At 43.9% G+C, this 14071-nt stretch overlaps 1 protein-coding gene across 6 annotated transcripts in view; it reads right to left on the reverse strand.

The window, feature by feature from the left end:
- frem1a (Fras1 related extracellular matrix 1a) overlaps positions 1-14071 on the reverse strand; it is a 189282-nt gene that overhangs the window by 66273 nt on the left and 108938 nt on the right. For all 6 annotated transcript variants that reach the window (XR_009513126.1, XM_059974686.1, XM_059974685.1 and 3 more), the window contains 3 exons: positions 12960-13168; positions 11600-11693; positions 6783-7035 (listed from right to left, as the gene is read on the reverse strand). Coding sequence is in view for 5 of the 6 variants with exons in the window: in XM_059974686.1 (XP_059830669.1) it covers positions 6783-7035; positions 11600-11693; positions 12960-13168 (556 nt within the window). In the remaining variant the exon portion in view is untranslated. The remainder of the gene's footprint in view (positions 1-6782; positions 7036-11599; positions 11694-12959; positions 13169-14071) is intronic.

The raw sequence follows: 14071 nt of genomic DNA on the forward strand, positions 1-14071 counted from the left end.
GTGGTGTCGGTGAGCGGGACCACCTCTGGCCATCTTGTGAACCGGTCCACGATAGTCAGGAGGTGCCGTGCTCCTCACGACACTGGTAGGGGCCCATGATATCCACATGAATGTGGTTGAAACACCGGCGAGTGGGGCGAAACTGCTGCGGCAGAGCTTTGGTGTGCCGCTGCACCTTGGCTGTTTGGCAGTGCATGCACGTTTTGGCCCATTCACTGACCTGCTTGCGGATTCCGTGCCAAACGAACTTGTTGGCTATCATCCAGACGGTTGTCCTGATGGAGGGGTGCGCTAAGTTGTGAATGGAGTTGAAAATGTGCCGCCGCCAGGCTGCCGGGATGATGGGGCGGGGTTGGCCGGTGGTGACGTCACAGAGCAGGGTCCTCTCACCTGAGCCTACGGGGAGGTCCTGGAGCTGGAAACCAGAGACTGTGGTTCTGTAACTAGGGATTTCCTCGTCTGCCTGCTGTGCCTCTGCCAGCGCTTCATAGTCTACCCCCGGGACAGGGCTTGGATGTTAGGGCGGGAGAGGGCGTCCGCCACAACATTGTCCTTTTCCAAGACATGCCGGACATCCGTTGTGTATTCGGAGATGTAGGACAGATGTCACTGCTGGCAGGATGACCAGGGGTCGGATGCTTTCGTGAACGTAAAGGTAAGCGGTTTGTGGTCCGTGAATGCGGTGAAGGGCCTACCTTCTAAGAAGTACCTGAAATGCCGGATTGCCAGCTATAGCGGCAACAGTTCCTGGTCGACAGCACTGTACTTGAGCTCGGGTGGTCGCAGGTGTTTGCTGAAAAACGCCAGTGGTTGCCAGCGACCCTCGATGATTTGTTCCCGCACTCCACCGACTGCCATGTGAGATGCGTCCGCTGTGAGGGCGGTAAGGAAGTCCGTTCTGGGGTGCACTAGCATCGTGGCGTTTGCTAAGGCTTCTTTGGTTTTAATGAAAGCAGCGGCGGATTCCCCGTCCCAGGTAATGTCCTTGCCCTTACCCGACATCAGGGCGAACAGGGGGTGCATGATTCGGGCTGCTGAAGGGAGGAAGCGGTGGTAGAAATTTACCATACCCACGAATTCCTGAAGGCTTTTCATTCTGTTGGGTCAGGGGAAATGGCGGACCGCGTCTACCTTGGTGGGCAGAGGGGTTGCCCTGTCTTTAGTAATCCTGTGTCCCAGGAAGTCGATGGTGTCGAGCCCGAACTGGCATTTGGCCAGGTTGATTGTTAGGCCATATTCACTCAGTCGGGCGTAGAGTTAACGGAGGTGGGACAGATGCTCCTGACGACTGCTGCTGGCTAAGAGGATATCGTCCAAATAGATGAAAGCGAAGTCCAGGTCGCATCCCACCACGTCCATTAACCGCTGGAACGTCTGTGTGGCATTCTTTAGGCCGAACGGCATGTGGAGGAACTTGAAAAGGCCGAACGAGGTGATAAGTGCCGTTTTGGGGATGTCGTCCGGATGCATCGGGATTTGATGGTATCCCCAGACGAGGTCTACCTTGGAGAAGATCCGTGCGCCATGCTGGTTTGCTGCAAAGTCCTGAATGTGCGACACAGGGTAGCGGTCTGGAGTTGTAGCCTCGTTCAGTCTGCGGTAGTTGCTGCATGGTCTTCAGCCCCCTGTTGCTTTGGGCACCATGTGCAGAAGGGAGGCCCATGGGCTGTCGGACCACCGTATGATCCCCAATTCCTCCATCCTCTTGAACTCCTCCTTCGCCAGTCGGAGCTTGTCCGGGGGAAGCCTTCAAGCACGGGCATGTAGGGGTGGTCCCTGGGTCGGGATGTGGTGCTGCACGCCGTGTCTGGGCATGGCTGCCGTGAACTGCGGTGCCAGAACCGATGGGAAATCCGCCAGGACCCTGGTGAAGTCATTGTTGGACAGCGTGATGGAGTCTCGGTGTGGGGCTGGCAAATGGGCTTCACCCAGGGAGAACATTTGAAAGGTCTCGGCGTGGACCAGAATCTTCCTGGGCAGGTCGACCAGTAGGCTGTGAGCCCGCAAAAAATCCGCTCCCAGGAGCGGTTGGGCTACCGCGGCCAGTGTGAAGTCCCACGTGAACCGGCTAGAGCCGAACTGTAGCCCTTAGGGTGGGACCCGGTTCTCTGTTGTGGGTGTTGTAACTCGTCGGAGGTAGGACGTTGATCTCGGCTCCAGTGTCGACCAAAAAGCGATGTCCCGACTGTTTGTCCCAGACATACAGGAGGCTATCCCGATGGCTGGCCCTGGCGTTTCCCGGGAACTTGCAGGGCGGGCTTCTGCTCCCCACCGCTGGTGGTAGAAGAACCATTGTTCGTTGGTCTCCTTACCTCTGACTCTGGGGTTAGCGGGCTCTGTGGCCTGGTCTGGTCTGCTCTGCTGCTGGGAGCGTGGCCTGGTGATCTGTGCGACAGACACCGCACTCTCCTTCTTGGCTTTCCACAGCACGTCTGCCTGGGCCACCACCTTCCGGGGGTCGCTGAAATCCGCGTCGGACAGCAGCAGGCATATGTCCTCGGGCAGCTGCTCCAGGAACGCCTGCTCAAACATGAGGTAAGGCTTGTGTCCTTCGGCCAGGGAGAGCATCTCGTTCATCAAAGCCGATGGTGGCCTGCCCCCCAAACCATCCAGGTGCAGTTAGCGGGCAGCTCGCTCGTGCCATGAGAGTCCAAAAGTCCTTATGACCAGGGTTTTGAATTCTGTGTATTTGCCCTCCTCCGGGGGCGACTGTATGAACTCCTCAACCTGGGCGGCTGTCTCCTGGTCGAGGGAGCTCAGCACGTAGTAGTAACGTGTGTCCTCTGAGGTTATCTGCCGAATGTGGAATTGGGCTTCTGCTTGCTGGAACCATAGGTGAGGTCGCAGCGTCCAGAAGCTTGGCAGTTTTAATGAAACTGCATGAACAGATGCGGCGTCGTTCACCTCCGGTCCAAATATTGTTTGGGCCGTCAGGGTCACCAATTGTAGCGGCGTGCTACACGCTGCGCTGAAATAATGACACGGAGTCGGTGAGCTGCAGTTGCGATAGAGGTTTATTCAAACTTCGTGGCCTCGCTTTAAAGCCTTCCTGATCCCACCCTCCCCGGGCGGGAGTACTGTAGGGGGCATGTATTCACAGTCCCGTCCCACACACGGGCTTTTCCCCTTGCTGGTGAAGCAGGCTTGGCACCATCTTTGGGACCGGCCTCAATGCCGGCGTGCGCCACTATGTGAGCTGTTTCGAGTGCGCTGGGAAGTGGGTCGTCACAAGGCCTTCAAAAGTGAAATTTTGAGTGTATGGAGTTTGTGTCTCCTGTCAGAATAGAAGGTGAGGATGACAGGTTTAGGGATTCTTAGTTTTTGAGTGATATGGAGGCCCTTGGTTAAGAAAATAGAGGTGCTTAGCAGGTATAAACAGGAAGGAGAAGATTAGCTACTTGAGGAGTATAAGAAATGCAAGTGAACACTTAAGAGGGAAATCAGGAGGGGTAAAAGAAGGCGTGAGGTTACTCTTGCAGACAAGGTGAAAGAATCCTAAGGATTTCTACAGATATATTAACAGCAAAAGGATAGCAAGGGTCAAAATTGATCCTCTGGAAGATCAAAGTGGTAATCTATGCATAGAGCTGAAAGAGATGGGGGAGATCTTAAAAGGAATTTTTTGCATCTGCATCTGCTTGGGAGATCAACACAGGGTCTATAGAAGTGAGACAAAGCAGCACTGAGGTGATGGACCAGTGCTGAGGAGGAGGTACTTGCTGTCTTGAGGCAAGTTAGGGTGGATAAATCCCCAGGGTCTGACAAGGTGTTCCCTCAGGTCCTATGGGAGGGTAGTGCAGAGATTACAGGTGCTCCAGCAGATATATTTAAAACATCCGTAGCTACAGTTGAGATGCCAGAGGATTGGAGGATAGCTAAAGTTGTTCTGTTGTTTAAGAAAGGCTATAAGAATAAGCTAGGATACTGTAGGCTGCTGAGCCGGGCATCAGTACAGGGTAAGATATTGGAAGGTTTTCTAAGGGATGAGATAAATAAGTATTTGGATAAACCTGGACTGATGAGGGATAATCAGCATGGTCTTCTGTGTGGTAGATTGTGTCTAATCAAAATTATACAGTTTTTTGAGGAAGTTACTAAGAAAGTTGATAAAGGCAAGGCAGTGGATAAGGTCTTTTATAAGGTTCCATATAGGTGGTTGGTCAAGAAGGTTCAGTTGCTTGGCATTCAAGTTGAGGTAGTAAATTGGATTAGAAATTGGTTAAGTGGGAGAAGTCTGAGAGTGATAGATGGTTGCTTCTCTGAATGGAGGCCTGTGATTACTGGTGTGCCACAGGGATCAGTGCTGGGTCCATTGCTGTTTGTCATTTATATCAATGACTTGGATGATAATGTATTAAACTGGATCGGCAAATTTGCAGATGACACCAAGTTTGAAAGTGTATTGGACAGCGAAGAAGATGACTGATGCTTGCAGCGGGATCTGGACCAGTTGGAAAAATGGTAGATGGAGTTTAACGCAGACAAGTGTGAGGCATTACACTTTGGTAGGATGAACCAGCATAGGACTTACATAGTGAGTGGTAGAGTACTGAAGAGTGGAGTAGGGGGATCCTTCAAAGGGACTTCACAGGTGGATAGGGTCATAAAGGAATCTTTTGGCACATTGGCCTCCAGAAATCACTGTATTGAGTATAGGAGTTAGGATGCCATGTTGAAGTTGTACAAGACATTGGTGAGGGCTAATTTGGATTATGTTTGTGCATTTTTGGTCACTTACCTACAGGAAAGATGTCAATAGGATTGAAGGAGTGCAGAGAAAATTTGCAAGGATGTTGCCTGTACTTGAGGATCTGAGTTATATGGAAAGATTGAATAGGTCAAGACTTTATTTCCAAGAGTGTAGATGAATGAGGGGATATTTGATAGAGGTAAAGGAAATTATGAGGGGTATAGATAGGGTAAATGCAATAAGGCTCTTTTTTCCTACTGAGACTGGGTAAGATTAGAACTAGGGGTCATGGATTAAAGGTGAAAGATGAAATGTTTAAGGGGAACGTGAGGGGGAATTTCTCCACTTAGAGGATGGTGAGCTGGAATGAGCTAACAGTAGTGAATGTGGGTTGGATCTCAACATTTAAGAGCAATACGGATAGGTACATGATGGGAGGTGTACGGTCGGCGTACAGGTGAATGGGACTAGGCAGATTAATAATGGACTAGATGAGCCAAAGGGCCTGTTTCTGGGCTGTAGTGTTCTGTGACTCTATAATTATATCAGACAGAAGTGTTGGGTGATCTCTATTTCCAACTTAGAGGATGGAAGTACAGTGGATTCTAGTTAATTGGGACAGATTGGGACCAGTATATTTTGACGCAGTTAAGTGGCTGCCACACTTAACCAGGTTCATGGAAATAGTTAAGACGGAATAAAAAGGACAAACTACCATTTAACTGAGTTACAAATTATGTATTTAAATGATAAACAGAACAAATTATAACATTACCAATACTACTATGGCACTATAAAACTGCACTTGTTCGTAATAGTTTTCGACAGAGGAATTCATCCTGTGTACGCTTCCATGTTCTGTTGATTGACTGTAAATGATCAAAATCAGTGCATGCACCAAGTGTAGACAATAGACTGCCTTCATGCAATGCATCCCCCAAATCATCATTTTCATTGTAACATTCAAGATGATTGTCGATACCTTCAAATTCTCTATAGTTCCTGACTTGTTAAAGTCGTGAAATTGTTTCATTTTCACTCCCAGCAGTTTTTGGCATCTCCAAGTCTCAATGCTTAAAACCACAGTGAGCAAAACAAATCTAATCTGTTTTACTGCTTATTCCTTGCCAACTATCGGTGACAAAAATCATTGCTTTTTGAAGACACATGCAATTGACTCTGTTTAAAAACTGTTCACTCTAAAATTGGTGTTGAGTTTAGCAGCCACACAATTACATGTGACTGGCATTAGTTACAAATGGTTCAGCAACCGTCTCCTGTCCCAATTAAGTTGCATAATGTCCTATATAAGCAAAGGGAATCCTGGCAATTTTCTTGATTATTTTTTGTTCTTTAAGGGTTGTACCAAATAAATGGCTGGCTCAATTAACCGATGGCTCAATGAACTGGAATGCACCGTGTTTGGATTAGGAGAAGACCATTACCTCCCTGAGCTGCTTTACTATTCAGCTTGATTCTGGTTGATCTTCATTCCAGAACACTCGGGTCTGGAGACCTTTGCCAGTTCAGAAATGTTAACCATTTACCTTCCTATAAACACTGCCTGACTGGCTGTTTCCAGAATTTTATATTTTTTCCATTTTTTGCATACGTCTGCATTTTTGTCAGTACACATAGGAAACTGCCACTTAAATATTTAATGCATGCCAGGGATTGAGCAGACCCGAACCTGCCTGCAATCTCTATCTTGCTGCTGCACTTATCAGTGTTGACAAGTGACTGACATCTCACTTGGCTTTCAGCAGGCTAACTTATTGGGGATGGTTGTGAGTGTATGTAGGGTTCTGCTTACAACAGAGGTGTAGACAAAAATGGAAAAACATCCTAGCAACTCTCTTATAATGTTAAATAGTCACTCGACCTTAAGTAAAGGTATTTCAACCCAGAATAAGTAATTCTGTTTCTTTGTAGGAACTCAGTTTCTTTGTCAATTACTAGCCAGGCCTTTTGCACAATCACAGTTTAAAACTGCTCACCTGTTATAGACACAAATCTTACACTCCACTTTAATGCTTCAATTTAAAGATGTAAAGCAGTGTGCCAGTTTGCTAAGATTGTAGCGGGCACTTACCCGTGTGCACATACTTCACCACTCCTGCAATAATGTCAGCCTGAGTAAAACGATCCACAATCTGACTGTGCTTCTGTACCACCCCAAGCAATGGTTCCTTTGCAATCATGAACAGCAGTTTTTCATTGTTGCTATCTACGTCAGTAGCTTGGATATTCTCTGTTGAAATGACAATATCCTCTCCTTCAAGGCAATACAGCACAGGGTTCAAACCAGGCCTCATCTCTGGAGGTTCATCGTTCACTGCTAAGACCTAGTGGGCAAACACAGAGCACAGTTATGCTGTGTAATACCAGGGTTTCGAGTGTTACCTTCAAAACAAGGTTAAAGTTCACAGGGAGCCAATGTTTCCCATCTTCCTATAAAAGATTTTAAGGAAAAACGTTGTCTCATTTTTACTATGTACTGTACCAGCAGTTATGGTCAAAATGACAAAAAAAGTGACTTGACTTGACTTGAGATACCCAAGATGACTTTAGTTAGGTAAAAGTAATCAGTGTGCTATGTTAGCCATATTGGGACAGATCATGAGTTTGTGTAAGAGTGTAAAAGAGCAGTAAGTCTGCAGCCACATTTGAATTCTAACCAGATTTAGTTCATTGCAATAAATATAATAAGTCATTTATTGATTCTGAGTGGGAAATTCTTTTGTTACAGCAGCATTTAAAAACACACTTAGCAGTGTGCTTAGCTGATAATAAATACAGAACAGAGGTGTAAAAATAGGAATAATATTAAAAGTGTACCAATGTGCAATAATAATGTACAAAATAACAAAGCAGCGACTATTGTACTATGATGTCTGTTCACCTGTCACACAGAGATGAACTGTTGTAAATGCTTATTGCATTTGGTAGGAAAGATTTTCTGTAATGATCCTTGTGACAGCGGAGCTAAATGAGTCTGTTTGAAAAAGTGCTTCTCTGCTTATTCAGTAGGTCATGGAGAGGATGTGCCTGATTGTCCATAATGGATAACATCCTCTCCTCCACTGCCTCAAAAGAGCCCAGTTTGTAGCCAAGGATGGACCTAGCCTTTTTGGTGAGTTTATTTAGTCTTTTAGCATCAGCTGCACCGATGCTGTGCTCCCCTAACACAAAGCAGCAAAGAAGAATGCACTCACTACCACAGACTGGCAAAAGGTCTCCAATATCCTGCTGCACACATTAAAGGATCTCAGTTTCTTTGGAAAATAGAGTCTCCTTCTTGTCAACAGCCATGGTGTTGGTTTTCCAGTCAAGTCTGTTGTCAGTTTGTACCCCTCTACCACTGCAACTTCTTCTCCCCAAGTGTATACAGGAGTTGTCACAGTCCTCTTCCTCCTAAAGTTAATCACCATCTACCTGACAAAATTGCTGTATAAAAAATTCAGCTAACTTCCTTTCCTTTTAAGCCAAATATTTCTGATACAATCACCCTGTTGCAGATGATTTTCCTTCAGCTCCTTTTCAATCTTACCAATTATCTTCAATTTATTTCCTGAGCTGTTGACCTCTTGGTTAAGGGAGTGGGCTTCTTCCTATTCACACTCCGATAAATAAACACATCCCACTCTTTGATGAATCACCCTTCAGTCTCAGAATAGACAATCTCTCCTCAAAAATAACATTTCCAGATTAGACAATGCTCTTGTAATTCTATCCTATATCCTCTCTAATGCTAGCACATCATTTATTCATAGTCCACAATACTCCAGCCATATTTTATACAGTGTGAGTATGATATCTTCACAGAATAAACTTCATAGAACAGCTTGTTACCTTCTAGGAGTTGTGGAAATGTACTTCGATACCCAGCATTTCTAAACATCTATGCAATATCTATGCATATCTAAACAATATGCAATATGCTTAAGTCTGCATACGTGGCTGCAGACTTATTGCATATTGTCTTGCATTACCTTGAACAGCGGTAAAACAATTCCATTGGCTTACAGAGGGGAATTCATGTGGAGGGGAAAAATAGATATATGAAGCTGTGGGGAAGGAACAAGGAAGCAGGACATGTGGATAATTCGATTAAAGAGCCAGCAAATGTATGACTCTGTACCTCCTTGCTCTTTCTTGCTCATCTCCCAAGCATTCCACACTGAAGAACTTTCTCTTGCATTTTATAGTTGCTCCATGCCACCATTGTGTGACTTTCAATGGTTGACCAAATCACCAATACTGATTGCTGGTCCTCTTGCCAATGTCTATTGCTTGGGTTGATTTCCTAACTGCAGGTAGCTGAGAGGTCTTACTTTTAAGATATGACACACCAGACAATTTTTTTTTAAACATCTCGTGTGCTAAGTTAAAAGTATAGGCCTTTTCTCTTGCTCTGTCTGTAAGTAGGGTTTCAGCCCGAAGCGTTGACTGTACTCCCTTCCATAAATGCTGCCTAGTCTGCTGAATTCCTCCAGTATTTTGTGTGTGTAGCTTGGATCGCCAGTGTCTGCAGATGTTTTCTTGTTTGAGGTTAAAGTATGTGCACCTTTAACCTGGATGTAGCTATAGAAGTGTATTCAGATCATTCAAATTTTTACGATTTGTAAACACAGGGGACGAGAAACCCCTTTAAGTTGAGCAGCTGCATTTGTTTGCTTGGGCAAACATGTAGTTTATTTGTCCATGAACTGTGCAAACAAGGTAAAGTAGGATGATTTATATTGTATACAACATTGTACCAGCTATCATGTTCATACAACACACTTGTACATTCAGGGAAGTTATCATATTGAGCAGAGAAAAATAATACCTACACAGTACTTGTTATATACACCCCTCCCTGTAGATAGAAACTGCATAACATTTGCTAAATTGGAAACATTTTGGACCAATCAAGATAAAGCAGTTTTTATAGTACTTCATTTATATAGTAATTAAACTAAAGGGTTGTTCAGCCACTGCGGAATGGGTACAAACCTATGGAATGTATACAAAGGAGACTGACAGAAATCACAGGAATGAAGTTGAACTTCACTGGAGAAGTAACCACACAGATCACTTCTCCACATCTTACCTCTTTAATAAGGGACAGAAAATCAAGGGGATGAAGAGCTAATGGCTCCGGAGTACACAGGCAGCCATTATCCAGCTTCCTTCTTGATGGGAAGCATTTTTCACCAAGGCTAACTGTCATTTGTAACTTGCTGCAGATACAGACCAACCACACATTTTTGATCTTCTTAGCCTTCAGGTCATCACAGGCAGTATCATCTCAATCAATGACAAACATTACAGTTTAATACTTTACTACCACTAACTCACAACAGCATGGATTTTATCTTCCTCTCCTTGGGTGGAGTTCCTCAGAGGAGGAATGTAGGAGAAATGCACAACATTATGGGTCGGAGGGACTGTTTGTGTGCTGTACTATTCTATATTCTAGGTCTGAATACTGTGGCTTTGCTTCATTCTCAGGGACATAGTGACTGCACTTGCATGGTGCTGCAGACTCCTTTTGTGAATCCAGATCTGTACGTGAATCACTAAGCCTGTCACATCCTGGGTGCCCAACAATCATGGGTGTCAATACTATATTTCAGGTAAATTCTCATGTCATTTTTATTCTCATGCACTGGCAGTGCCCAGTATATTTTGGTCATTTTATCTGTATTTGGATCTGGTTAAATATGGCAGGCATTGAGGGATCAAAGGGTACCTATTCCCCTATTCCATTCTCCTCCTGTGCTCCTGCTAAATTGGCAGAGCACTGAGATGTGGAACATGTTATTAGGGTCCTCCTAGTCATAGAGTCATACAGCATGGAGTCTGCCCATGTCATCCACACCAACTAAGATTTCCATCTGTTAATCCTATTTATTGATGTTTGGCCTATATCTCCATCTACAAGCTCATTCTATATACACACCAGCCTCTGGGTGGAGACATTACCCATATGGGTCCTTTTTATTCTTTCTCCTCTCAACTTAAACCTATGGTCCCTAGGTTTTGATTCTCTTTCCTTAGGAAACTGACAGTTTGCATTCAGCCTTTCTATGCCCCTTATGATTTATACTCTGTTCGCTGAGCTCCGATGAGTAGTCTTAACCTGCATCACCTATCTTAATGAGATTCTAGTGCCTGCATCAATCAAACACTGGATAGGATTGAATCATTCATCATCACTTGCTGTATGGTCTTTTATCTGGTTACAATGAAAAATCATCTCTCATCTGAAAACCTCCAGTAGGGTGAGTTGAGAGAGGAGGAGGTGGAGACACAGAAACAGGTGGAAGATGAACATGTCAGCAAGCTTTTCCTCGTCCTGCTATAAGGGTGCACATGATAGCTCAGAGATTCCCTTAGGGACCCTGCTAATCAGCCAAGGAGGTAATAACTGAGGCAACAATGACCAATGTGTAGCAGGAAACATTTGCAATGATGGCTCATTGAAGAAGTGGTTAACTTTCACGTCCCATGGAGCAGGCATTTTGAAGCAGCACAAACAAGGTTTTGTTGGCATGGAGCAACATGGAACTCAGTGTCCTGAATGCACAAATGTGGAAGAACTGATGACATGACAAGTCATGGAAAAGAACAAGATAATGAAGACTGAGTATTGTTCAAATGTATTGTAAGAGAATATCGCAATGCTGTAAGAGAGTCTGCAGGGAATCAAGATGTAATAATTAACAATAATTACATCCTCTAATTAATTCTAAAATTCAACAAATAAACTAGAATTTACATCCAAAATTAGAAATATTAGAAAAAAGACTGTTTTTGTCTCCTGTGATATTCAATGCTGGAACAAACCCTTCCAATGCAAATGCTCAGAACTTCAGATATCACTTGTAAATTCTTCACTATAATCAATGAATCCTTACTGACCTTTATCTCCAGAACACTTCGAGCTGAATTTGAACCATCAGTGGCTGAAAAGGTAACTTCATCGTGGGTTGACTCAGAGTCATCATGCTGGTATCTATGAACACAAAATGTTTTTGTTATCCATTAATCCCAAAAGAAAAGAACAAAAATGTTAAGGGGATCAGAGATGGACAGGGTCAGTGGCTTTAAATTTCTTGGTGTTATCACATCAGAGGATGTGATTTGGGCCCACCATGTAAATACCATCACAAAAAAAGTAATGACAACTCTTACTTCCTTGGAAATTTGCATATATTTGGGATGTCCTCAAAAACTTTGACAAACTTCAACAGGTGCACTGTGAAGGGTATTCTAACTGGTTGCATCATGGCCTGGTATGGAAACACTAATGGTCAGGAATGAAAAAGACAATAGGAAGTGGTGGAAACAGCCCATTCCATCATAGGCAGAGTCTCCCTCTCATTGAGTACATTTACATGGAGCACTGCCATAAGAATCATCATCAATGACCCCCAAGATCTGGACAATACTTTCATCTTGCTGTTACCATCGGGCAGGAGATATGGGAGCCTCAGGTCCCATATTACCAGGCTCAGAAACAGTTATTACCCTACAATGATCAGCCTCCTGAACTGGTGTAGATAACTTCACTCACCACAAATCTTAACTTATTCTACAACCTACAAACTCTCTTTCAAAGAGCCTTTACAACGCATGCTCTCAGCATCTTTTTATTTGCTTATTGGTTGTTAGTCTTTGTTTATATGTCATTTTTCTTTGTAAATTATAATGCTTTTCATAATTTTCCTGTAAACACGCAAGAAAATGAATCTCAAGGTAACGTATAATAACACATAGGTAGAGTAATAATACATTTCACTTTGTTGTTCCTTTCTGTGCCTTATGGCACGTTGGGCAGCAACCTTGTTATTTCTTTAGCATTTTTGTCTGTTTTTGTATGAGGCTGAGATGCTAGCTCAACACTCAATCCAGCACAGATGGAAAGTGTGTATGGAGCTGGCTGGATTGGAACCCGGGACCACTAGCCTCGAAGTCTGGTGCAAGTGCCACTGCACCACTGAACAGCTATATTTTACTTTAACCTTGACTAAAATTTCTTTTGTTTGAGTTTCAGTATTATACAACTATAATTGTGAGGTGAGATGAGGTTGTACCTCAACCTTGTATCAGTTGAGGGAAGGATTTTCATCCAATTGTTCCTAACCATATTCAACTCCCTGGCTTCCCTTGTGATAGTAAGGTGCACATATTGTTCTCCAAACTATGCCCATGAAGCATATCTCTGTCTAGTGAAGTAGTTGATCATACAGTACATTGTTTACCAGAACAGATTCCTCACCGAACTTTGAAATCCTTGAGATCTGTTAAGGTGAACATGTTCCCTTCAGTTATGGGAAATCCATTCACTTCTACTTCTCCATGCATTGGTTTCTTCTGAAGAATGAGCTTGATGTGATCGTCCTCTGTGTCAATATCAGTCACCAGCAGATGGTTCACTGAAATTTGACCTGATCCCCCTTCTTTAACGGTCAACTGGTTTGTGTATAACTGTGGAGAAATAGAAAAAAGTTATTCATTTTCATCAGCTGTTTTAGAAGCAAAATTTTAAGTGTCTCACATTCCCACGTGGTTCGCCAGTGCAGCTCCAAGAGTCTAAAATGAGCCATTCCTTGAGAATGCTGAAGTTCTAGGTCCTCCCCAGGGAAGCAATGGACCACACAAACAAATGAGTGCTTGGGAGACCAGAGGGAAGGAAAGAATTCACAGGAACAGAAGACTGTGGACAATGTGTCATGAAAATTTCCTGTCTACATTACAAGAGGAGGGGAAATTCACAGTCAATAAATCAACAATACAAAGCAGTAGACTGTTTCCTTGTAGTCTGCAAAGATCAGAGAAACTAGTATATACAATGAACAATGCAGTCTTCTCATGGGTTATGTAAAAGTACCAGCGTCATTAAGCACAGAGACAGGCCCTTCAGCCCATCATGTCATTGCTGACCATCAGATACCTATCTAAAATGACCCTACTTAACAATAATACTATTATTTTATTCATTTCTGATGTTAGTTCATCATTTCATGCTGCACCAAAAGTCACCTGTGATCCTAGTGTGATCACATTATTAAGAGTGTGAGATTTGTTCAAAATGGAAATCAAAAGAATCTTTAAATACAAATGCAAAATGGCAACAGAAAATGCTGCAAAAATGTGGTTTACAGTTAAAAACACAAAATGCTGGCAGAACTCAGCAGGCCAGACAGCATTTTGTGTTTTTATTTATTTCCAGCATCTGCAGATTCACTCGTGTTGTCTTTACATTTAAAAGGCATTTGGACAGGGACAGGATAAGAAAGGTTGAGAGGGACATGGGTCAAAAATGAGCAAATGGGCCTAGCTTATATGAGAATCTTGGCCGGCATGGATGAGTTGGGCTGAAGGGTTTGT

Source organism: Hypanus sabinus, chromosome 7 (assembly GCF_030144855.1).
Source record: "Hypanus sabinus isolate sHypSab1 chromosome 7, sHypSab1.hap1, whole genome shotgun sequence".
Classification (NCBI taxonomy): Eukaryota; Metazoa; Chordata; class Chondrichthyes; order Myliobatiformes; family Dasyatidae; genus Hypanus; species Hypanus sabinus.